General features: G+C 43.1%; 1 protein-coding gene and 1 long non-coding RNA gene across 3 annotated transcripts; one reads left to right on the top strand and one right to left on the bottom strand.

The window, feature by feature from the left end:
• Positions 1-1,158: 1,158 nt before the first annotated feature.
• LOC116617139 lies at positions 1,159-25,195 on the bottom strand. Of its 2 annotated transcripts, XM_048721508.1 has the most exons (3): positions 24,485-25,195; positions 13,499-14,060; positions 1,159-13,150 (listed from the first exon to the last, which is right to left on the bottom strand). In XM_048721508.1, exons 1-3 carry the CDS (start codon positions 25,182-25,184, stop codon positions 3,175-3,177), a joined length of 11,238 nt encoding a protein of 3,745 aa, XP_048577465.1. In that variant the 5' UTR covers positions 25,185-25,195; the 3' UTR covers positions 1,159-3,174. The 2 variants fall into 2 exon arrangements, with proteins under 2 accessions (XP_048577465.1, XP_048577464.1); XM_048721507.1 differs by having other exon boundaries at positions 1,159-14,060.
• On the top strand, positions 19,617-20,800 carry LOC125559796. Its single transcript, XR_007306449.1, has 2 exons — positions 19,617-19,775; positions 20,396-20,800. It is a non-coding gene; the product is annotated as an uncharacterized LOC125559796 (long non-coding RNA).
• Positions 25,196-26,595: the final 1,400 nt, after the last annotated feature.

Here is a 26,595-nt window from a genome sequence, read left to right as displayed (position 1 = left end):
CCGTCATCTCCTTCAACCTTATCGTCCTCGTCTTCTACTTCTCTTCCTTTCACTTTCGGGACATATTTCCTTAGTAGAATTTTCCAACCGTCATTCAGCAAAGGAAATTGTTCAGTTTGCAAGTTTTGTTGCCCTCTCCGTCAAGATCGTGTTCAGCCCTGATAGCATCATCATCCTCGACGGACGGAGAGATTTTCTTCAGCAGTTCTAGGGACCGTTTTGAAGTTCAGCGCCTTTTAAAGCCGCATTACCACCAGTTTACTTTCGGTGGATTACTTAACAATATCCGATGATTTTTAACGGAAAACGCGAAAAACATTTTACAATATTGAAAGCAGTGTGTTTATTGGAAGTTTCTTTGATGATTTGATTGATAATATAGAGCGGATGGCCTGTTTAATATCTCGTATTTTAATAGATTCTTTTGTCTTTTAACGGTTGAGGTTTTACCTCCTGAAGTAAACTGGTGACAATGCGGCTTTAAGGGCAGCAGCGTGGTGCCTGTTTTGCTTTACGTTTTCGCAGTTTTACCCCAAAAGTCGCTTCCTCTTTTTCACAAATTTTTTGTAGCTCTGCGTCTCTAGAATTCTTATTGTATTCTGTCAATTTTCTCAAATAGTATCATTCGGCTATTTTTATTTCTGAAGTGGAGGACCAATTATTGATGCATTTAGCAAGGAGTTCATCACAGACAAGAACTTGGTCAAGGACTACATACAACACCTGAAAGACCTTGAGTTTGAAAAAAAAAGGAGAAAAGGATGACAGCTAACGAAAAAGAAGAGGAGCAGGAAGAAGAGGAGAAGAAGTGGTGAAGATGAGTGTGATGAGAGTAATGAGAACAATAAGAGTGGACTAGACACAACAAGTTGGTGGAAGAACCTGTCGTACTTGGGAAGCGCTATATAAAAAGTCCAATAAAACTTTGCAGAGCTTAAAGTGTTGGATAAACCTTATTTTTTAGTTAAAGGGAGGGTCAAAATTTTTGTGTCACCTATTTGGGGGAGGGTCATAATTTTTGAGTTGAAAAAATATTCAAAATATTCCCCCCCCCCACCCCTGATAAAGAATGTCTGCTTCCTAAACGAGCGACACAGAAGCTCTGTGAAATCGAGTGCAAGGGCTTGCACACAGGACACCAACTAATATTGCTGAAAATAATCGAAAACACACATTTATTGTAGCAAAAGCCAAGTTAATATGAACTAATTTAAAGTTACAATTATATAGCCAAATGAGTAAGTAATGTAGAATGGTCTAGAATTTAGTGTAAAACCAGTAGAACGGTATATTAAAACAATATAGTATAAAACGGGAACGAAAATATGGCTTGCTAGAAGCAAGTTATTTCGTCTTCTTTCATTGATCTCCTGGTCTTTCTGATTCAAACACTTATTCAACTGCTCTTCGCAGCTGATTATTACTTGCAAAAGTGCCTCTATTTTTACTTGGTGGAACAAGAAAAGGACATGCCTAAAATTGCAGAAAGGCGTAGGCTAATCCTGAGCATTTTCGTAGATAAAAAGCGCTGCCGGGAAACCCTTTGCTTGTACCGACGCATAGGAAGTAGATTACACTATCTAAGCCATATAACTTTGAGATGTGATTTGTGCGCCTCCTAGATGCACGTTTTAACGTAGGTGTTGCCTACGGGTTTCCGAATCACATTCCTAAACACACTTAATCGACGAAGCAAACTAAAAATAAACTTCTAAACTACAAAATCGGATAAAATAAAGTCCATAAATTGATGATAATGTCTCCCTACAAATGTTCATGTACTAATACCTAGTGGCCCTGTAACATCTGTGCAGGAGAGGGCCAACATCTGCTGATATAATCTGCAAAGATTGTAGCCTCTACCCGCTGCTTTCCTTATTACTACAAAGTAATTAAGGGTCCATGACGTATCTTATTGCTATGCAACTTGGTTGCAATGTGCAAGAAGCGTGACAAAAGTCGAATTTCAAAGTAAAATTGTAGTTGTTCGTGAACTTGTGACAGTTATTCCCTCGCAAAATAAGACCATGCTGGATATTTAGCTTTGTTTTTCTCTAAATAAAAAGAAAACAAAAGATTATTGCAAAAAATGTGATTTTTAAACCCTTCATTTCAAGTATCATTTGAAAATCTCAAACCTTCTCTGAATTATAACCGTTTTAATTTCAATAGCACCGGCCTTTGAGAGATACGTCCATGGGCCCTTTACAACTAATTATCTCATCGCAGTCCATATCAGCGTCCTATGGAAGCGGTAAACGTCCTATCTGATCAAGGATATAAACAGTTTGCCAAAACTAACAGATATACAGAGCTTTGCCCAGCCAGCTATAGACGACTGCAGACACAGCAGTTATGCAAAGCCTTGCCAGGCCTGCTGCAGACAAATGTAACCACGGCGGATATGCACACTTATCAGGCCTGTCACAAGACGAATATGGGCACAGCAGATAAACGAAAGCCAACAGCTACAGTAGGGGAAAGGATTAAGGGTACGAAGCAATCTTTTCTCACAAAACAGTATTCGCGTTCAAGATTCTAGGATATCCCACGAGAACGGCTGCAATTTCGTTTAGATATAATTTGTGTAAATTGTTATATAGATGCTATAAAAGTATTTCAGAAGAAAATGATACCTGGATGTCTGTGATGCACGGGCATAGAAAAGAAAGATGAGTCGGGAATGTAAATCGCTGGAAAAGAATTCCGAGGCTTGCTAGAGTATACTCAAAAACCACTTTCAAGAGCGATACCGACAGCAAAACATTCTACACACAAGTATCAATGGCACGATACAGCAATTAGTACCCAGAATGAATGACTCTAGCACAATGCCACAAAAGCCCATTTTAACAAAGCGCAACACCCCAAGAAACACAAAAATGAGTTAAACGATTATATGATATAAAGCGGCAACATGAATTAAAACTATCAAATCGTCTTGGTCTAACAAACGGGTAGCAAAATAAACGGTTTGAAGCGGCAACAAGATGTATTCCTGCCATAACGACGTGGGATAACTCGTCCAGAACAGCAAATTTACTTTCTGTTGTCATATATCCTGCGTACAGAGCAGGAAGTGTGGACCCCATATCGTCTTGGGAGGACATTTGGGTAGCAGCAGATCTGGGTCAGTCGGTTGTGCGGTGTGTAGCGGCAACAAGAAGTATTCCTTCAAAAACGACGTGGGATAACTCGTCCAGAATAGCAAATGTACTTTCTGTTGTCATATGTCATGCGTACACAGCAGGAAGTGTGGACCCCATATCGTCTTGGGAGGACAGTTGGGTAGCAGCAGATCTGGGTAAGTCGGTTGTAGGGTGTGAAGCCGCAACAAGAAGTATTCCTTCCAAAACGACGTGGGACAACTCGTCCAGAACAGCAAATAAACTTTCTGTTGTCGTATGTCTGGCGTACACAGCATGAAGTGTAGACCCCATATCGTCTTGGGAGAATATTTGGGTAGCAGCAGGTTTGGGTCAGTCGATTGTACGGTGTATAGCGGCAACATGAAGTATTCCTTCCAAAGCGACGTGGGACAACTCGTCCAGAACAGCAAATGTACCTCCTGTTGTCATATGTCTGGCGTCCACAGCACGAGGTGTAAACGCCATATCGTCTTGGGAGGATATTTGGGTAGCAGCAGATCTGCTTCAGTCGGTTGTAGGGTGTGTAGCGGCAACATGAAGTATTCCTACCAAAACGACGTGGGACAACTCGTCCAGAACAGCAAATGTACTTTCTGTTGTCATATGTCCTGCGTACACAGCACGAAGTGTGGACCCCATATAGCCTTGGAAGGATATTTGGGTAGCAGCAGATCTGGGTCAGTCGGTTGTACGGTGTGTAGCGGCAACAAGATGTATTCCTACCAAAACGACGTGGTACAACTCGTCCAGAACAGCAAATGTACCTTCTGTTGTCATATGTCCTGCGTACACAGCAGGAAGTGTGGACCCCATATCGTCTTGGGAGGACAGTTGGGTAGCAGCAGATCTGCTTCAGTCGGTTGTAGGGTGTGTAACGGCAACAAGAAGTATTCCTTCCAAAACGACGTGAGACAACTCGTCCAGAACAGCAAATAAACTTTCTGTTGTCGTATGTCTGGCGTACACAGCATGAAGTGTAGACCCCATATCGTCTTGGGAGAATATTTGGGTAGCAGCAGGTTTGGGTCAGTCGATTGTACGGTGTATAGCGGCAACATGAAGTATTCCTTCCAAAGCGACGTGGGACAACTCGTCCAGAACAGCAAATGTACCTCCTGTTGTCATATGTCTGGCGTCCACAGCACGAAGTGTAAACGCCATATCGTCTTGGGAGGATATTTGGGTAGCAGCAGATCTGCTTCAGTCGGTTGTAGGGTGTGTAGCGGCAACATGAAGTATTCCTACCAAAACGACGTGGGACAACTCGTCCAGAACAGCAAATGTACTTTCTGTTGTCATATGTCTGGCGTCCACAGCACGAAGTGTAAACGCCATATCGTCTTGGGAGGATATTTGGGAAGCAGCAGATCTTGGCCAGTCTGTTGTATGGTGTGTAGCGGCAACAAGATGTATTCCTACCAAACCGACGTGGTACAACTCGTCCAGAACAGCAAATGTACTTTCTGTTGTCATATGTCTGGCGTCCACAGCACGAAGTGTAAACGCCATATCGTCTCGAGAGGATATTTGGGTAGCAGCAGATCTTGGTCAGTGGGTTGTATGGTGTGTAGCGGCAACAAGATGTATTCTTGCCATATCGACGTAAAACAACTCGACCAGAACAGCAAATGTACCTCCTGTTGTCATATGTCTGGCGTCCACAGCAGGAAGTGTAAACGCCATATCGTCTTGGGAGGATATTTGGGTAGCAGCAGATCTTTGTCAGTGGGTTGTATGGTGTGTAGCGGCAACAAGATGTATTCTTGCCATATCGACGTAAAACAACTCGTCCAGAACAGCAAATGTACCTCCTGTTGTCATATGTCTGGCGTCCACAGCACAAAGTGTAAACGCCATATCGTCTTGGGAGGATATTTGGGTAGCAGCAGATCTTGGTTAGTGGGTTGTATGGTGTGTAGCGGCAACAAGATGTATTCTTGCCATATCGACGTAAAACAACTCGTCCAGAACAGCAAATGTACCTCCTGTTGTCATATGTCTGGCGTCCACAGCACGAAGTGTAAACGCCATACCGTCTTGGGAGGACAGTTGGGTAGCAGCAGATCTGCTTTAGTCGGTTGTAGGGTGTGTAACGGCAACAAGAAGTATTCCTTCCAAAACGACGTGGGACAACTCGTCCAGAACAGCAAATAAACTTTCTGTTGTCGTATGTCTGGCGTACACAGCATGAAGTGTAGACCCCATATCGTCTTGGGAGAATATTTGGGTAGCAGCAGGTTTGGGTCAGTCGATTGTACGGTGTATAGCGGCAACATGAAGTATTCCTTCCAAAGCGACGTGGGACAACTCGTCCAGAACAGCAAATGTACCTCCTGTTGTCATATGTCTGGCGTCCACAGCACGAGGTGTAAACGCCATATCGTCTTGGGAGGATATTTGGGTAGCAGCAGATCTGCTTCAGTCGGTTGTAGGGTGTGTAGCGGCAACATGAAGTATTCCTACCAAAACGACGTGGGACAACTCGTCCAGAACAGCAAATGTACTTTCTGTTGTCATATGTCCTGCGTACACAGCACGAAGTGTGGACCCCATATAGCCTTGGGAGGATATTTGGGTAGCAGCAGATCTGCTTCAGTCGGTTGTAGGGTGTGTAGCGGCAACAAGAAGTATTCCTGCCAAAACGACGTGGGACAACTCGTCCAGAACAGCAAATGTACCTCCTGTTGTCATATGTCTGGCGTCCACAGCACGAAGTGTAAACGCCATATCGTCTTGGGAGGATATTTGGGTAGCAGCAGATCTGCTTCAGTCGGTTGTAGGGTGTGTAGCGGCAACATGAAGTATTCCTACCAAAACGACGTGGGACAACTCGTCCAGAACAGCAAATGTACTTTCTGTTGTCATATGTCTGGCGTCCACAGCACGAAGTGTAAACGCCATATCGTCTTGGGAGGATATTTGGGAAGCAGCAGATCTTGGCCAGTCTGTTGTATGGTGTGTAGCGGCAACAAGATGTATTCCTACCAAACCGACGTGGTACAACTCGTCCAGAACAGCAAATGTACTTTCTGTTGTCATATGTCTGGCGTCCACAGCACGAAGTGTAAACGCCATATCGTCTCGGGAGGATATTTGGGTAGCAGCAGATCTTGGTCAGTGGGTTGTATGGTGTGTAGCGGCAACAAGATGTATTCTTGCCATATCGACGTAAAACAATTCGACCAGAACAGCAAATGTACCTCCTGTTGTCATATGTCTGGCGTCCACAGCAGGAAGTGTAAACGCCATATCGTCTTGGGAGGATATTTGGGTAGCAGCAGATCTTGGTCAATGGGTTGTATGGTGTGTAGCGGCAACAAGATGTATTCTTGCCATATCGACGTAAAACAACTCGTCCAGAACAGCAAATGTACCTCCTGTTGTCATATGTCTGGCGTCCACAGCACAAAGTGTAAACGCCATATCGTCTTGGGAGGATATTTGGGTAGCAGCAGGTTTGGGTCAGTCGATTGTACGGTGTATAGCGGCAACATGAAGTATTCCTTCCAAAGCGACGTGGGACAACTCGTCCAGAACAGCAAATGTACCTCCTGTTGTCATATGTCTGGCGTCCACAGCACGAGGTGTAAACGCCATATCGTCTTCGGAGGATATTTGGGTAGCAGCAGATCTGCTTCAGTCGGTTGTAGGGTGTGTAACGGCAACAAGAAGTATTCCTTCCAAAACGACGTGGGACAACTCGTCCAGAACAGCAAATAAACTTTCTGTTGTCATATGTCCTGCGTACACAGCACGAAGTGTGGACCCCATATAGCCTTGGGAGGATATTTGGGTAGCAGCAGATCTGCTTCAGTCGGTTGTAGGGTGTGTAGCGGCAACAAGAAGTTTTCCTGCCAAAACGACGTGGGACAACTCGTCCAGAACAGCAAATGTACCTCCTGTTGTCATATGTCTGGCGTCCACAGCACGAAGTGTAAACGCCATATCGTCTTGGGAGGATATTTGGGTAGCAGCAGATCTGCTTCAGTCGGTTGTAGGGTGTGTAGCGGCAACATGAAGTATTCCTACCAAAACGACGTGGGACAACTCGTCCAGAACAGCAAATGTACTTTCTGTTGTCATATGTCTGGCGTCCACAGCACGAAGTGTAAACGCCATATCGTCTTGGGAGGATATTTGGGAAGCAGCAGATCTTGGCCAGTCTGTTGTATGGTGTGTAGCGGCAACAAGATGTATTCCTACCAAACCGACGTGGTACAACTCGTCCAGAACAGCAAATGTACTTTCTGTTGTCATATGTCTGGCGTCCACAGCACGAAGTATAAACGCCATATCGTCTCGGGAGGATATTTGGGTAGCAGCAGATCTTGGTCAGTGGGTTGTATGGTGTGTAGCGGCAACAAGATGTATTCTTGCCATATCGACGTAAAACAACTCGACCAGAACAGCAAATGTACCTCCTGTTGTCATATGTCTGGCGTCCACAGCAGGAAGTGTAAACGCCATATCGTCTTGGGAGGATATTTGGGTAGCAGCAGATCTTGGTCAGTGGGTTGTATGGTGTGTAGCGGCAACAAGATGTATTCTTGCCATATCGACGTAAAACAACTCGTCCAGAACAGCAAATGTACCTCCTGTTGTCATATGTCTGGCGTCCACAGCACAAAGTGTAAACGCCATATCGTCTTGGGAGGATATTTGGGTAGCAGCAGATCTTGGTTAGTGGGTTGTATGGTGTGTAGCGGCAACAAGATGTATTCTTGCCATATCGACGTAAAACAACTCGTCCAGAACAGCAAATGTACCTCCTGTTGTCATATGTCTGGCGTCCACAGCACGAAGTGTAAACGCCATACCGTCTTGGGAGGACAATTGGGTAGCAGCAGATCTGCTTTAGTCGGTTGTAGGGTGTGTAACGGCAACAAGAAGTATTCCTTCCAAAACGACGTGGGACAACTCGTCCAGAACAGCAAATAAACTTTCTGTTGTCGTATGTCTGGCGTACACAGCATGAAGTGTAGACCCCATATCGTCTTGGGAGAATATTTGGGTAGCAGCAGGTTTGGGTCAGTCGATTGTACGGTGTATAGCGGCAACATGAAGTATTCCTTCCAAAGCGACGTGGGACAACTCGTCCAGAACAGCAAATGTACCTCCTGTTGTCATATGTCTGGCGTCCACAGCACGAGGTGTAAACGCCATATCGTCTTGGGAGGATATTTGGGTAGCAGCAGATCTGCTTCAGTCGGTTGTAGGGTGTGTAGCGGCAACATGAAGTATTCCTACCAAAACGACGTGGGACAACTCGTCCAGAACAGCAAATGTACTTTCTGTTGTCATATGTCTGGCGTCCACAGCACGAAGTGTAGACGCCATATCGTCTTGGGAGGATATTTGGGAAGCAGCAGATCTTGGCCAGTCTGTTGTATGGTGTGTAGCGGCAACAAGATGTATTCCTACCAAACCGACGTGGTACAACTCGTCCAGAACAGCAAATGTACTTTCTGTTGTCATATGTCTGGCGTCCACAGCACGAAGTGTAAACGCCATATCGTCTCGGGAGGATATTTGGGTAGCAGCAGATCTTGGTCAGTGGGTTGTATGGTGTGTAGCGGCAACAAGATGTATTCTTGCCATATCGACGTAAAACAATTCGACCAGAACAGCAAATGTACTTTCTGTTGTCATATGTCTGGCGTCCACAGCAGGAAGTGTAAACGCCATATCGTCTTGGGAGGATATTTGGGTAGCAGCAGATCTTGGTCAATGGGTTGTATGGTGTGTAGCGGCAACAAGATGTAATCTTGCCATATCGACGTAAAACAACTCGTCCAGAACAGCAAATGTACCTCCTGTTGTCATATGTCTGGCGTCCACAGCACGAAGTGTAAACGCCATACCGTCTTGGGAGGACAGTTGGGTAGCAGCAGATCTGCTTTAGTCGGTTGTAGGGTGTGTAACGGCAACAAGAAGTATTCCTTCCAAAACGACGTGGGACAACTCGTCCAGAACAGCAAATAAACTTTCTGTTGTCGTATGTCTGGCGTACACAGCATGAAGTGTAGACCCCATATCGTCTTGGGAGAATATTTGGGTAGCAGCAGGTTTGGGTCAGTCGATTGTACGGTGTATAGCGGCAACATGAAGTATTCCTTCCAAAGCGACGTGGGACAACTCGTCCAGAACAGCAAATGTACCTCCTGTTGTCATATGTCTGGCGTCCACAGCACGAGGTGTAAACGCCATATCGTCTTCGGAGGATATTTGGGTAGCAGCAGATCTGCTTCAGTCGGTTGTAGGGTGTGTAACGGCAACATGAAGTATTCCTACCAAAACGACGTGGGACAACTCGTCCAGAACAGCAAATAAACTTTCTGTTGTCATATGTCCTGCGTACACAGCACGAAGTGTGGACCCCATATAGCCTTGGGAGGATATTTGGGTAGCAGCAGATCTGCTTCAGTCGGTTGTAGGGTGTGTAGCGGCAACAAGAAGTATTCCTGCCAAAACGACGTGGGACAACTCGTCCAGAACAGCAAATGTACCTCCTGTTGTCATATGTCTGGCGTCCACAGCACGAAGTGTAAACGCCATATCGTCTTGGGAGGATATTTGGGTAGCAGCAGATCTGCTTCAGTCGGTTGTAGGGTGTGTAGCGGCAACATGAAGTATTCCTTCCAAAACGACGTGGGACAACTCGTCCAGAACAGCAAATGTACTTTCTGTTGTCATATGTCTGGCGTCCACAGCACGAAGTGTAAACGCCATATCGTCTTGGGAGGATATTTGGGAAGCAGCAGATCTTGGCCAGTCTGTTGTATGGTGTGTAGCGGCAACAAGATGTATTCCTACCAAACCGACGTGGTACAACTCGTCCAGAACAGCAAATGTACTTTCTGTTGTCATATGTCTGGCGTCCACAGCATGAAGTGTAGACCCCATATCGTCTTGGGAGAATATTTGGGTAGCAGCAGGTTTGGGTCAGTCGATTGTACGGTGTATAGCGGCAACATGAAGTATTCCTACCAAAACGACGTGGGACAACTCGTCCAGAACAGCAAATGTACTTTCTGTTGTCATATGTCTGGCGTCCACAGCACGAAGTGTAAACGCCATATCGTCTTGGGAGGATATTTGGGAAGCAGCAGATCTTGGCCAGTCTGTTGTATGGTGTGTAGCGGCAACAAGATGTATTCCTACCAAACCGACGTGGTACAACTCGTCCAGAACAGCAAATGTACTTTCTGTTGTCATATGTCTGGCGTCCACAGCACGAAGTGTAAACGCCATATCGTCTCGGGAGGATATTTGGGTAGCAGCAGATCTTGGTCAGTGGGTTGTATGGTGTGTAGCGGCAACAAGATGTATTCTTGCCATATCGACGTAAAACAACTCGACCAGAACAGCAAATGTACCTCCTGTTGTCATATGTCTGGCGTCCACAGCAGGAAGTGTAAACGCCATATCGTCTTGGGAGGATATTTGGGTAGCAGCAGATCTTGGTCAGTGGGTTGTATGGTGTGTAGCGGCAACAAGATGTATTCTTGCCATATCGACGTAAAACAACTCGTCCAGAACAGCAAATGTACCTCCTGTTGTCATATGTCTGGCGTCCACAGCACAAAGTGTAAACGCCATATCGTCTTGGGAGGATATTTGGGTAGCAGCAGATCTTGGTTAGTGGGTTGTATGGTGTGTAGCGGCAACAAGATGTATTCTTGCCATATCGACGTAAAACAACTCGTCCAGAACAGCAAATGTACCTCCTGTTGTCATATGTCTGGCGTCCACAGCACGAAGTGTAAGCGCCATACCGTCTTGGGAGGACAATTGGGTAGCAGCAGATCTGCTTTAGTCGGTTGTAGGGTGTGTAACGGCAACAAGAAGTATTCCTTCCAAAACGACGTGGGACAACTCGTCCAGAACAGCAAATAAACTTTCTGTTGTCGTATGTCTGGCGTACACAGCATGAAGTGTAGACCCCATATCGTCTTGGGAGAATATTTGGGTAGCAGCAGGTTTGGGTCAGTCGATTGTACGGTGTATAGCGGCAACATGAAGTATTCCTTCCAAAGCGACGTGGGACAACTCGTCCAGAACAGCAAATGTACCTCCTGTTGTCATATGACTGGCGTCCACAGCACGAGGTGTAAACGCCATATCGTCTTGGGAGGATATTTGGGTAGCAGCAGATCTGCTTCAGTCGGTTGTAGGGTGTGTAGCGGCAACATGAAGTATTCCTACCAAAACGACGTGGGACAACTCGTCCAGAACAGCAAATGTACTTTCTGTTGTCATATGTCTGGCGTCCACAGCACGAAGTGTAAACGCCATATCGTCTTGGGAGGATATTTGGGAAGCAGCAGATCTTGGCCAGTCTGTTGTATGGTGTGTAGCGGCAACAAGATGTATTCCTACCAAACCGACGTGGTACAACTCGTCCAGAACAGCAAATGTACTTTCTGTTGTCATATGTCTGGCGTCCACAGCACGAAGTGTAAACGCCATATCGTCTCGGGAGGATATTTGGGTAGCAGCAGATCTTGGTCAGTGGGTTGTATGGTGTGTAGCGGCAACAAGATGTATTCTTGCCATATCGACGTAAAACAACTCGACCAGAACAGCAAATGTACCTCCTGTTGTCATATGTCTGACGTCCACAGCAGAAAGTGTAAACGCCATATCGTCTTGGGAGGATATTTGGGTAGCAGCAGATCTTGGTCAGTGGGTTGTATGGTGTGTAGCGGCAACAAGATGTATTCTTGCCATATCGACGTAAAACAACTCGTCCAGAACAGCAAATGTACCTCCTGTTGTCATATGTCTGGCGTCCACAGCACGAAGTGTAAACGCCATACCGTCTTGGGAGGACAGTTGGGTAGCAGCAGATCTGCTTTAGTCGGTTGTAGGGTGTGTAACGGCAACAAGAAGTATTCCTTCCAAAACGACGTGGGACAACTCGTCCAGAACAGCAAATAAACTTTCTGTTGTCGTATGTCTGGCGTACACAGCATGAAGTGTAGACCCCATATCGTCTTGGGAGAATATTTGGGTAGCAGCAGGTTTGGGTCAGTCGATTGTACGGTGTATAGCGGCAACAAGATGTATTCTTGCCATATCGACGTAAAACAACTCGACCAGAACAGCAAATGTACCTCCTGTTGTCATATGTCTGGCGTCCACAGCAGGAAGTGTAAACGCCATATCGTCTTGGGAGGATATTTGGGTAGCAGCAGATCTTGGTCAGTGGGTTGTATGGTGTGTAGCGGCAACAAGATGTATTCTTGCCATATCGACGTAAAACAACTCGTCCAGAACAGCAAATGTACCTCCTGTTGTCATATGTCTGGCGTCCACAGCACAAAGTGTAAACGCCATATCGTCTTGGGAGGATATTTGGGTAGCAGCAGATCTTGGTTAGTGGGTTGTATGGTGTGTAGCGGCAACAAGATGTATTCTTGCCATATCGACGTAAAACAACTCGTCCAGAACAGCAAATGTACCTCCTGTTGTCATATGTCTGGCGTCCACAGCACGAAGTGTAAACGCCATACCGTCTTGGGAGGACAGTTGGGTAGCAGCAGATCTGCTTTAGTCGGTTGTAGGGTGTGTAACGGCAACAAGAAGTATTCCTTCCAAAACGACGTGGGACAACTCGTCCAGAACAGCAAATAAACTTTCTGTTGTCGTATGTCTGGCGTACACAGCATGAAGTGTAGACCCCATATCGTCTTGGGAGAATATTTGGGTAGCAGCAGGTTTGGGTCAGTCGATTGTACGGTGTATAGCGGCAACATGAAGTATTCCTTCCAAAGCGACGTGGGACAACTCGTCCAGAACAGCAAATGTACCTCCTGTTGTCATATGTCTGGCGTCCACAGCACGAGGTGTAAACGCCATATCGTCTTGGGAGGATATTTGGGTAGCAGCAGATCTGCTTCAGTCGGTTGTAGGGTGTGTAGCGGCAACATGAAGTATTCCTACCAAAACGACGTGGGACAACTCGTCCAGAACAGCAAATGTACTTTCTGTTGTCATATGTCCTGCGTACACAGCACGAAGTGTGGACCCCATATAGCCTTGGGAGGATATTTGGGTAGCAGCAGATCTGCTTCAGTCGGTTGTAGGGTGTGTAGCGGCAACAAGAAGTATTCCTGCCAAAACGACGTGGGACAACTCGTCCAGAACAGCAAATGTACCTTCTGTTGTCATATGTCTGGCGTCCACAGCACGAAGTGTAAACACCATATCGTCTTGCGAGGATATTTGGGTAGCAGCAGATCTTGGTCAGTGGGTTGTATGGTGTGTAGCGGCAACAAGATGTATTCTTGCCATATCGACGTAAAACAACTCGTCCAGAACAGCAAATGTACCTCCTGTTGTCATATGTCTGGCGTCCACAGCACGAAGTGTAAACGCCATACCGTCTTGGGAGGACAGTTGGGTAGCAGCAGATCTTGGTCAGTGGGTTGTATGGTGTGTAGCGGCAACAAGATGTATTCTTGCCATATCGACGTAAGACAACTCGTCCAGAACAGCAAATGTACCTCCTGTTGTCATATGTCTGGCGTCCACAGCACGAAGTGTAAACGCCATATCGTCTTGGGAGGATATTTGGGTAGCAGCAGATCTGGGTCAGTCGGTTGTACGGTGTGTAGCGGCAACAAGATGTATTCCTACCAAAACGACGTGGTACAACTCGTCCAGAACAGCAAATGTACCTTCTGTTGTCATATGTCCTGCGTACACAGCAGGAAGTGTGGACCCCATATCGTCTTGGGAGGATGTTTTGGTAGCAGCAGATCTGGGTCAGACGGTTGTACGCTGTGTAGCGGCAACAAGATGTAAATCTGCCATGACGACGTGTGACAACTCGTCCAGAACAGCAAATATGACTGACGGGGTTGAATGGTCTTGATCCGCAGAATAATATCGCTTGTCTTTTGAGTCCTGATAAAAAGAATAATTCATGATATAAATAATATATCAAGGATTGTTGGTCAATAAACTTATTTAGACGCGGTTTTGGCTTTTAATTATCCCGTGCTTTCTTATTAGGTGTAGAAATGAGTGTATGCAGTTGTTAAAGGTAATAATATAACAGTAAGCTGCGGAATTTAACCTTTACAGATCGAATAATCTATAATAAATATGTACATAGCTAGTATACCCGGCAAAGCAAAAAATCTTATCAAAAGCATCGAAAAGGTAACGACGAAAGAAGTTCAACTGGAAATCAAATCACAAAATTTCCCACTGCCATTGGAGGAGTTGAAGCCATTTGAGTATGACATCTTTTTAAGCATGGTTATAAACGCTTATCAATATTCAATAGGCATGTTGATGTATCGGATGTCCTTTCTTTGGACACGTTAAGAAGGCTTTATACCTATAGCAATATACCCAACAAATCTAAAGCATGGGGAGGGAATTAAGATGGTCTACAGGGAAATATTGGGGTGTATAAATAAAATATAAATAACACACTAACGAACATGAAGCATTATATAAAGCTATCATTAGGGGCATAATGACCCTATCGTTAGGGGCACAATGACCCTAATGAGATCCGGCCACGTATTTTTGCTCTCCGCTCTTGTTTTTATTTTTGTTACACCATGCGGATCCCGGGTCGAACTTGACTCTCAGCAGTGTTCCGTACATATGTGGGAACACTCTGCCGGATGGGAGTCTCATCAACCAGGTTTTCTGCTGTGTTTCTGCTTTCGGATGGTTTGCAGGACGACGAGTATTGGTTTGCGATTTGCAAAGTCTGCACAGACAAGCAACAATGGTCGTATTGTTCTGTGGCACCCTTGGTCAATGGAGACTACCCAAGATTCAGCGAAGCGAATTATTCACTTCAAAGTAAAACGCCATCTCCTGTCGTGTTTTTTCGTGTAAACATCACTTGACTTCCATCATTGTATCGGAATGTTTAGCAGAAAGACCTTACATATGGCTTCAACCCGCCTCCCGCTTGTTATGCGTTGAGAATGGCATTGAATTTTCTCGCCTAAGTTCTCACCACAGGAGGACCAAGCGATCGCGGGCACCATGCTTGTACTATCTAAACTCATCAGCTTCGCGGCATATTCTTAAGGCGGAGATATTTCTATCAACCCTAGCCCTACAACATACAGATCCTCTACCCGTAAGAACATCACCTGCCTGTCGCTTAATGCACAGAGCTTAAAAAGTACTGGCGGTGAACAAGCCAACCAACTGGTAGCCTTTTAAAAGTTGGTGTACGCGAACCAGTATGACATTGTCTGCGTCACTGAATCCTGGTTAACTGACAACATCTTGGACTCTGAAGTTCTGGAGAAAGGCTATTTGATCTTCAGATGTGATCGGACAGGGCGTGTTGGGGGAGGAGTTCTTGTCGCTGTCAAGGATGATATTGACTGCCGTCGTCATACTGACCTAGAGGTTGATCTGGAACTTGTGTGTCTCGAAATCCATTTGGTATGACCCTCTTATATTCTCAGCACCATTTATCGTCCACCGGATGCTACCCCTAGCCACGACTCTGAATCTGCGCGCAAGCTTTCAACTCTGCTGGTCAACGTAGCCTCGCGTATTCTGCATAGCCACTATATTATCAATGGGGACTTTAACTTCCCTGCTATCAAATAAGTTGATGGTTGTGGCTTTTCTAGCTCTACCAACTCTGCTGACTTTGCCTTCTGCGAAACGCTAAGGAATCATTCTCTACATCAGCTCCACCCCTTTTTCTACTCCCAAGAATAACACCCTGGACCTAATCATCTCTAACGAACCAAATCGTATTTCGTAAGTCTATGTCTGCAGCTGACGCTGGTCTCTTTACTGGCCACAAGCTCCTAGAACTCGACATCGATGCACGGCCCAAGCGAGTAAAGAAACCAGCGCGAACAACGTATAAGATCGAATCAGCGGACTTTGATGCAATCAAGGTGCAAATACAGCAGCGTCTAACTGCTGAGATCTTCGCGTCTGCTGGCTATGTTGTTGACACTTGCTGGACCACTAGGAAAAAGACGCTCATGGAAATTATTGATGCCAACATACCAAAGGTCAAATCAAGGATACCAATACCCCACCACGGATTGACAAGGAAGTGCTTCACTTGCTAAAGAAGAAGCAAATGCAAGGCGTGCAGCTAAAGATCTGAACAGCCCCCATTACACCGAAAAATACAAAAATCCAAAGACCTGATAAATACAAAGCTAAAAGAATACCACGACTCCCTTGGCGACGCTCTTACACACACAAAGCCCACACAAGCCCCCGGCCCTGATTGACTACCTACTGCTGTTCTAAAGGAATGTGCGCTCGAGCTCTCGCCCTCTCTATGTGTCCTCTTTAATAATTCCCTTGACTCTGGCAAGGTTGCTGCAGAGTTGAAAGAAGCCTTTGTTGTACCTTTACACAAAAATGGGAAAAAAGGATGATCTCACCAATTACCGGCCAATCTATTTGCTTTGCATCGTTTCCAAAGTACTAGATAGGTGTATCTATGCCCACCTGAAAGATCACCTGAGTACTCTATTGGACGGTTCCCAACATGGTTTTCTAAAAGGGCGTTCCACGGTGACGCAGTTGCTGTCCTTCTATCACGAAATTGGCCACGCCCTAGACCAAAGCCTGCAGTCGGAAATAGTTCTTCTCCATGTTGCTAAAGCTTTCGACAGTGTCTCTCAGTCATCTGCTATTCAACCTGTCTCGGTATGGAATCGGTGGAAGTCTACTTAAGTGGCTTGGGAGTCATCTCACGGGACGTGGCCAACGTTGTCCAGTCCACGGCTTCACATCAGGTCGGTGTCCTGTTCCATCTGGAGTCCCTCAAGGCAGTATCCTTGGCCCTCTGCTGTTCCTCATTTACGTAAACCGATCTCCATGCTGCGACTGAGAACTCAACTGTGGCTCTGTTTGCCGACGTCTTAAAGTGCTCCCGCACCATCAACTCTCCTGCTGACTGTGACTTGTTGCAAGAAGACCTTGACAGTTTGCTGTGCTGGAGCAGGGATTGGCGTTTAAAGTTCAACACATCTAAGTGTGAGGTCCAAACAGTGACACGGAAGAGACAGCCTACCATTTCTTTATTACCTCAATTTCTTTATTACCTCAACTCCCAACATGGTTTGGAGAAATTTCGCCCTTGAGCTTGCTCCTGTGATTCGTGACATATATAACGTCCAATCCAAGAGCGCTATATTCCTGCACCCTTGAAGGACCCTAGTGTCTCTCACATCCCTTAGTCCAACCCCCTTAAAGTTGTGGAGGAAAATCTGCGTCATATTTCCTTAACCTCCCAGCTAGCAAAGATCATGGTCCCTGTTTAATCAAGTTTGCAACAGTCAAAGCAATTTACCGTGGCTGGCAAATCGACAATTAATGCGCTCGTCTACTTTCTTCACGTAATTCTCGAGTCTCTGGACAAAAGGGATAACTACGTGAGGATCTTCTATACTGACTTTAGCTTTGACCTCGTAGATCACCGTGCGCTACTCAATGAACTCTTGGGTGTACACAAGGCCCTTATTCGCTGGATCAAGGCTTTTCTAAAAGACCGTCAACAAAGAGACAGAATTGGTGTTGCCATCTCCTCGCCAATCTCCTCTCGGGGTGGAATCCCTCAAGGAACCAAGCTGGCACCTCTGTTTCTCGCCGTATTAGTAAACAGGCTTGCTAACGACTGAAACTACAGACTGAGATACGTGGATAATGCTACCATCTTTGAACTTATTCCTATCTACCAATTTATTGCCGAAGACTTAAATAGGTATGCCGCCGAACGCAATATGCGCCTCAACACTAGGAAATGTAAGGAGATGATTATTGAGTTTTTAAAATGCAGATCAATTGTACGATATTACGTATAATTACGTACGTATTATTATATCCAGTGATTTATCATCGTGGACCAACCACGTCAATTACATCCACGGGAAGGCCGTCAAACGCCTTTATGGTCTCATGATACTCAAGAGGAGTGGCCTTCCCCCGTTAGATTTAATCAACGTATACTGTGCAGTTATCCGTCCGGTCCTTGAATACGCGTTGCCTGTATGGGCCGCTCTGCAGAACACTTAGCTGATCTCATTGAGATGGTGCAAAGGAAAGCCCTCCACATCATTTTCCCTAATACCTCTTATGATGAAACCCTTTCCCTTGCCTATCCAGAATCCCTGAGTATCATCATAATCATCATCATCATCATCGTCGTCGTCGCCGCCGCCGCCGTCGTCGTCGTCGTCATCATCATCATCCCCAAAATGGCGACAAAATACAAGCACGGAGGAAGGAAAAAAGTTCTTGTCGATTATGCCAAAACCATTGCCTTTTTTACTCTAATTTTGTAACTAAATTTTTGCAACTTGATGAGTTCTACTAATATTCATTCACGCCAAGATTTATTTGAGATATCTCAAAAAGATAGGGCCGTCAGTCGGTGCCGACGAGAGACAGTTCAGCGAGCACAAACACAACTTTACTTGAACTTTAAATGACTTAATTGACTCTAGCGAGCTAATCCGGCAATGGGCGGTCAGCGGAGGCTGACGTGTGAGAACGATAACGGGCGACCACATATACAAAACAATGATAATACAAGATAAATACTCGCGATGCGAATACTTAACGTGGCATGTAAATAGCAAGCAACAAATAAAAAAATCAAAGTGCAAGGCCCTTGCAAAGTCGTGGATAATAAAATGGTAATTTGTTTTGGTGCATTTTAACCCACTTTAGGGTAAAATGGTATGTAGAGTATGGACTAAACCAATAAATTTCTTGGCTTTATTGTGGCTTTATTTACACATAGGGTATTTTGTCTTAGACAAGTGTAAACAATGTTACTACTGTGATGTTGGAATAACTGCTTCAGGTAAGTCAATGCCCATCTGATTGATTCCCTGGGGACAACCAGTCGACCCAGATACCATTGATGGAAAAGGGGCCCTTTAGCCCTCCTTGGGTGATTTTGCTTATAGACATTTAAAAAACTGATTACTCCTCTTGACAGACGAAGGCTAGAAATGTTATTCATGAAGACATTGGAAACAATGCTACTCGTAGCGAAGTGCGGATAAATTCGGAAACTTAAATTATAAAAGCAAGAATGTGTTGGAGCTAATTCAGCAAGTATGCATGCAAGAAATAAACAAAGAATTTAGGGAAACAGCCAGCAGTAGTAGCGGGAAGTGGAAATGACTTACCAGTGGCGTTTCGTAAGTGTGTTTACCACCATGATATACAGTATCGTAAAAGTTGAACTGATAACGAAAAATTCAGATAGCTATTTATCGGATGAGCCTCGATTTAGTATTGTCCAGAAAGGCAGGAATGACGTTAAATCATAGTCTTAATCATCACCACCTTCAAAGAATTCAACAACGGCCGCCATGTTTGTTTTTGACATTTTGGTTTGGAAAACCGCTGACAATTCGCGGGCTTTTTCCTAAAACGTTTGCATTGATTGGCCACAAGTTGTGATATTAGAATAGTTATGATTGGCTATAGGTTACACTTGAGTCGACGATTAGTGAAATAAAGTCCTGAGTAGCTTCGCTATCCACGACTTAAAAACACGAAAGAAGCGTAAGTAGAAGGAGAACTGAAAAGCATTAATTTTAGCTGAAAGGAGTGAGAATCGGTATTACAGGCACTGGCTCTTGTGAGGTAGGCGGCAGGCTAAGGAGAAATATCAGGCGGAAAATCAATTTTGACAAGGCCGGAGTTTATCTTTTAAGAAGTGCGAGGTCACTAACTATTCTCCGACAAACAAGCGACAAACAAAAAGCTTTTTTGTTGTCCTTTTTGTTTACTTTGAGAATGCGTGCGTATAACTTACAAATAATATACTTATAATACGAGTAATCTGAGCATAACACCTCCTTTTGACATTCTTGGTTCTATCTCTATTCTTGATTGTGTTGAGATATTTCATTAAGGCTAACCAATATCGTCCTGCATTTGTCATATAAGTTACAGCTCAAGAAGACCGTTCTTGTCTGATCCTGTGTTTTTACTGTACTTTAGTCATTCAAAGATACAGTAAGGCAACTTGTTAAGCTTACAAGAAAAAATGTCCCTTACCGAGGATATAAAACCCAAAATGCAACCCCCTATTGTCTGTATATGTATTTGTTTATATTGTTTGCATCTTGCATCTCATGTGTTTATTTTTAATTTAAATAGGTACGGGAAATAAGTAAGATTACTTATAAGTAAATGGCTTGATGAAAAGAAGGAAAGTTTTGAAATAAATAAATCATTGTTTTCACTCTTTTATCAACCAGGGACTACCTGAGGGCCAAGATGAATGCTAAAGACTAAAAGAAATGAGAATTTATGAACATGTCTTGAAGATAACAGTAGGGAGTGCTTATGCGCTACTTATTTGAAACCTTCACACCCATGGACCCGGGAAAGGTTTATAAAAAGGAGGAGCGTCACGGTAACTCGAAGGCGGGTATCCTGTTTACTATTCTTCAAAATAGCCAATCAGAGACGTCCAATATACGAGAGTATCGGGTAACGAAGATTGCAAGATAATGGCGCTAGTTCATCGCACAGGTAGCCCGGGCAATGGTTTTGAAGTTTGTTCGTAGCTTGGAATCGGCTGTTCTTCTTAGAGGTAAAACGAGTGGATTGAAGTCGCGATTTTTTGTGAAATATTGCCAATAAAATTGCCTTACAACTTAGAACATGCCTTGTTGTTGTATATATGACTTCTCTCCCCCTACTAAGGAAAGAAACAAGGTTGGAGGCGCCATTTTCGGTAGCACTCAAATACCGTCGAAATTCGCGAGGAAAATACAACAAACGAAATATTTTTATCCCGCAGAACTATGCCAGGGTACACTTAATTCGATATGTGGCAAAACATTCGAGCTAAATCATTTTCCCTGGCCTCTAGCCATTTTTTAAAACGAGTAAGCAGCCATGATAACCTTCTGGTACTCCGCATGAAGAAGGAAAATGCCATTTATATGATAGTGTAGGCTGTTTCATTTATGAAAGTTGTTTTACCAGCTTTCAAAAAAGCGAATCAAATCAAAATGTAAACATATGACAAGAGTCATGTCAAACTGTCATGTGACCCATAGTCCCTAATTTGTCAGGTTAAAACGGTTAAAAACGAGAGAGTCCTCTTGTTTTAAAACTAATTTAAACCACGCAGTGCATGTTGCAGTGCTCCAAAAAGGTTAGTGAAAAAAAAAGTTAGAAGGCCCATTTTTAGCTATGGTTGCAGATCAGACAGCCTTTGTTACATCAACCGTATGCTAGATCAAAGGTAAACCCCTGTGAGCCAACTAAGAGGTCATCAGTGACAATTAATCTTATAATTTTAAATAGAAGCTTTAAACGACCAGAAAGGCGTAAAATGCGCCATTGAAATTGTTGTGTGTTGTTGTGAACAATAATGCGATAAATTTTGGTGAAGGAAAGAACCAAATACGTCCGATCTTCAAGATTTCTAAGAAATGATCATGTTAATGTGATTGATTTACGAAGTTTAGCGATCAGCTTAGAAACTTTGAGTAAAACAGCCTTCTAACTAAAACCCCCAAATGCACTGTTCGGTCGCATTTCTCCTCAGAGGCTCTCTTCCACCATATCAATATTTTTAGTGCGTTTTCTGAAAAAAATCGAAAGAATTTGTCTAGAAAAATTGCTCACGCTAAATTTTGATATGTTTCAAAGTTGTGCTCAAGTACAGGCTTGGGTTTATTATCATTGAGCTAGGTAGGCATTTGACTACAGTTTGTTTCCGAAGGGTGGGGAGCTTTTATTACAGTTGTTTAAGGTTTCAGTCTAATCCGCCACCCTTTCCCGGGACATTGGGTGTGAAGGTTTCAAATGACTAGTGCATAAGAACTCCATATTGTTATCTCCAAGACATGTTTATCAATTCTAATGTCTTTTAGTATTTAGTATTCATTTTGGCCCTCAGGTAGTCCCTGGTTGATAAAAGAGTGAAAACAATTAGTTATTTATTACAAAACTTTCTTTCTTTTCATCAAGCCATTTAGCTCCATTTACTCATAAGTAATCTTACCTATTTCCTGCAGCTATTTGAATAAAAAATAAACACATGAGATGCAAGATGCAAACAATATAAACAAAAACATAGATTGACAATAAGGGTTGCATTTTGGTTTTTTTTTATCCTCGGTAAGGAACATTTCTCTTGTAAGCTGAACAAGTTGCTTTTTACTGTATCTTCGAAGGACTAGAGTACAGTAAAAACACAGACAGGCACTGGTTTCCGCATAATCGACAATAACTTTTTTCCTTCCTCCGTGCTTGTATTTGTCGCCAGTTTGGGGCCGAGTGGGACCTGGTTGTGCGGCTGACTGACTAGCGAGTGACACCATAGGGTACCCGCGCGATGACCACCAAAAACCAAGTCGCACAGCTATACCATATTTCTATACCCTGCGGTCGCTGGCTCAACTCAAAATGAACTGTATTCTCTTAACGGGAACAAGTAATGTTTCTTATAATTAGGTTACCCTAGCAGCGTCTGTCTTTCGTGAGTTTAGAATTACCGGCCTTGAACCGATTGTGAACGTTTACAGAAAGAGCTCATTTAAAACGAAAGTCGAAAACAATAGCCCTTATCTTCGCGGAATTTTCGGAATTTTCGGATGCTGAAATTTCGGATGGCGCAAACTGCGCCGAGCCGATTATTCGGAGATTTGTCATCAACTTACCGAAAATTGATTTGCGGCTCTCCAATGTTTTTTTCTTCGAATATTTGATTTTCGCGAGCCAAAAAAGAATTTAATATTATTACAATAATAAAACAACCCCCTCCCCCCCAAAAAAAAAATAAATGAATAAAATAAAAAAAAAAACTAAAACCAAAAATTTCAAATCCATAGCTTTTTTAAACCCGCACCCTGGAAACCCGCACCCGCGACTTGAAACCCGCTCAAAAGCGATCACAACAACACACGCTTCTGATAATTGTTTTTGAGGTTCTTCTTAGAAGTATATTTTTCCTTTTTGATGATCATGTTTGCTGAATGATGTTTTGCTTTCGAAAGAGTAAGTTATAAATATAATTTGTAAGCTACTTTTAACTATTCTTCATGGAAATAAATGCACCAAGATTGTATTAAAGGTTATGGGGTCGAAATTATTTTTCGAATTTAGGTCTATAAACGGCAAAAAGATTTCTCAACGGGAAAATTTTTATAATGGATTGGGCAGTTCGTTGTAAGAATGTTGTGTCGTAAAAACAAATTTCGATATATAGCTGTCAAACACAACTATGTAACGGCCTTGAACTCGAAAAATCTTATTGAGATATGAAAGAAGATACTAAAAGCTTTAAATTAAGGTGCCTGAATCTTTGTCGAAAGTAAAAGGAAAAGCTTTTAACCGGGAAAAGTCTGTTATCAATATCATAATTAGCAATCGTTCGCGTTGGTTAAATGGACGTTTCCGTAAAATAAATTTCTAATGATTTAATGTATCATTATTTTTTTAATATTTACATGATACAGGATTTGCTTCTGTTGTTTAATGTGCCAAGTTTAAATCTAATTTGATCCAAAATAGAATAGGGCATGCTCACAGGGTACAGAACAGGGAATTTCATTTGTACGAATTGTTTTGACAATCTCTATCGCTGACAGAACGAACAAAAGCATTCTGCCGATTAGAAAAAAACAGTTGTATTTCCCTTTATCAGACTTCTCCATGCTAGATTCAAGAGAGTCCATATTTATTACCCTATACTACTTCATCGACAAGTTTAACCATCGTCTTTCGGTTTCCCATTCAGCTTTCAAAACAGCACTTCCAATTCGTAGTTATGTAACGTACCAAATGCCAGGGTTTCCAGAATGCAATCAAAGACGCAATGGGCAAAGACACGGGGAGATCCACAGGAATCATTAATAAGAAATGACCCCCTTTTTTGGCCGTGAAGGAGGGATGTACGCTCACAGGCTCTTTAACGACAGCATCGTAACTACCAGTTACAGTCGGCGGGGTGATTGCCATTGCAATCCAATGCTTTAATGTCTTTTCGGTTCATGCAAAGAAATCTATGTTTGTTTTATTGATAAAAGACATGCGCTAACGAATGCGTTTTTTGTTTGTTTGCAGTAATGAACAGTCAAAAGTATCAAGAGTCTAGTCTTTATGCACCTTTTTCAAATAAAATTACACCCGAGATCCTATGCGCTGTAGCCCCAGTGCCCCATGGGTAATATATAAATAGCTGAATCCTTCATAAGCCATGTACATGTTAATAGGAACATAAACAAGAATGTTGCAACCTTTCGTATCTGGGTATTATTAATTTACGCTTATTTCCTCATTCATTTGATAGGTGGGTATAGCTTGTGTATTATTATTCGTGCACTTACTTGGGATATTTTCCTTATAACTCTGATCATCTTTCCCGTCAAAGCTAGTCCCAAACAGGTTCTTTTTTTCTTTCAATAATCTTTCATTTGAGGTCATACTCAAAGCGTCTCCCGAACTAAGCGAATCAATACCAGCATCTTGTTCTGTCTTTTGGCTTTGAATTACTTGCAACGTGCCATCAGATAAAGCATTGCCAACGTTTCCTTGTTCTTGTGGTGCCAGATAAGAATAAAGCGAGTTTTCGTAATCAGCACCTTTCCGCTCTTTGCTCCGTAGCAAAGAGTCTTTATCGGTCTTGTCAGACATAGCTTTCTTATCGTTATCATTCCCTGCAGAATCTTGCTCAGAATCTATTGAATTTTTATTCAATTCCTCTTTCTCAGAGCGAGCATCATTTTCCTCGTCGGGGCCTCCTATTTGAATGGATGTCAATTCCGGCGCCCAGCTTTGGCCTGTGTTAAGCTTTTCAAGGCCCGCCTTTGCATCGCTTTTTACAGCTGACAAGTCCTTATGACTCAATCTACCAACTGCATCCAAGAACTTTGTGCGGCCCTTCAAACCAGTGTCTTGGTGGTCGCTTAGATCTGACTTCTCTTTCGCTGCCACACCCTCGAAAGGGATGAGCGTCGCTGCTACCAAAACCACCACCAGCACTCGGGACATAGTGCTTGTTTGGCTTTGTGGCCTCAACTGAATCATGCAGAAAAGAAAGAGCTTTTTGTAGCAAAAATGACATTTCAGAATAACAACCAATCACCGCTCAAGGCTCCAAGCGTGAAAACTTTAATTGAATTAAAGATCACAAAATATCTATCAGTATTTCTTAATTAAAATGTGCGCTGAAGTGTAAAAAAATAGGGAATATCAGACACAAATGGCCTTTTGAATTTATTCAAATATAAAAAAACAAAAATAACTAGATAATTTTTAGCTTTTTTTTAATGTGGAAATAAAGCAACAAAATTATAGCATTCTGTGTTCATCCTTATCCCAGTTTCATCCAGAGAGCGACAATAGTATGGAAAAATCTGCAAGATTGCTGCGCTGTGCAAATTTTTCAGTTAGCACAATAAAGTTAAGCGAAGTGCAGAAAGTAGCTCGTGAACCCAAAGGTTAAAAGCTTTTGGGACCTGATCAACTTAAGTTGATAACATTCTTTTCAAAAACAAGAATTGAAGAGAAAAATAGTGCAGAAAAACTCCGAAATCAAAATCACCATTAAAACTTTTGTCCTCGTCCTTGCATATGAACGTTGTGCGGAAATAAACTTGCTAGACCTCCCTTCTCAGTACATTCTCATCCACTTTCTTCACATTTAAACAAATAAGGGTATTGCTGCTGGAATATTGCCCATAAGACGTTGTTAAATCATTAAAGTCCAATTTTCTCACTTTAAAAATGAACAATTGCTACTATGTCACAGAGGCATTTCAATTTAAAATTACCTTTTCTTTTCCAGCTCAGTGCACTTCGAATACTGATTGGATTTGTTATTATCAAATGAACCAATATATTTAGCCCAAGGCTCCTTTAAAGTTGTTTAAAGTCCATTAAGATTTTCAAATTTCGTGGAGCCTTGCTGCGCAGTAATTGATAGTTATTTTGATTAGGTTCAGGCATCAGCTTATAAGTTTCTAGTTTAGGTATGCATAGACAAGCCTTTCAATAGTGAGAATAATTGGTGATTTCAAATTTCACAGAACAGCTATTTGCGCTCAAAACCAAGGGACCATGATTCTTAACCTAATAATAAAAGACAACGAAAACTGCTACAACACATTGATGGAATTTATTCCCCTTTTTTGAAAAAAAATCTAGCATAAAGTAACAAATACATTTGTTGTCTCTAAACGGTCAAATAATTTAGTTGATATAGCTTGGGTAACCTGTGGTGGAATGCAACAGTCGAAGTGATAGACTCCAAATACTCCAAGCAGTAGCCGCTGTGTGGATCATTTCACTTCTCTCCACAACAAAGGGCTCAAACTCAGGCAAATATTTTTTTATTGTCATTTTTTGTTTATTTATTTTCGAGCTAGAGCAGACGCACAGCTCATTAGCATTTACCCAGCTCAGCATCCTAAAACTAAGAGATGCGCTGAAGTGTAAA

The sequence above is a fragment of the Nematostella vectensis genome, chromosome 14 (genome assembly GCF_932526225.1).
Source record: "Nematostella vectensis chromosome 14, jaNemVect1.1, whole genome shotgun sequence".
NCBI classification, from domain to species: domain Eukaryota; kingdom Metazoa; phylum Cnidaria; class Anthozoa; order Actiniaria; family Edwardsiidae; genus Nematostella; species Nematostella vectensis.
Note: the sequence above shows the minus strand (reverse complement) of the source record. Positions and strands in the feature narration are given on the sequence as shown.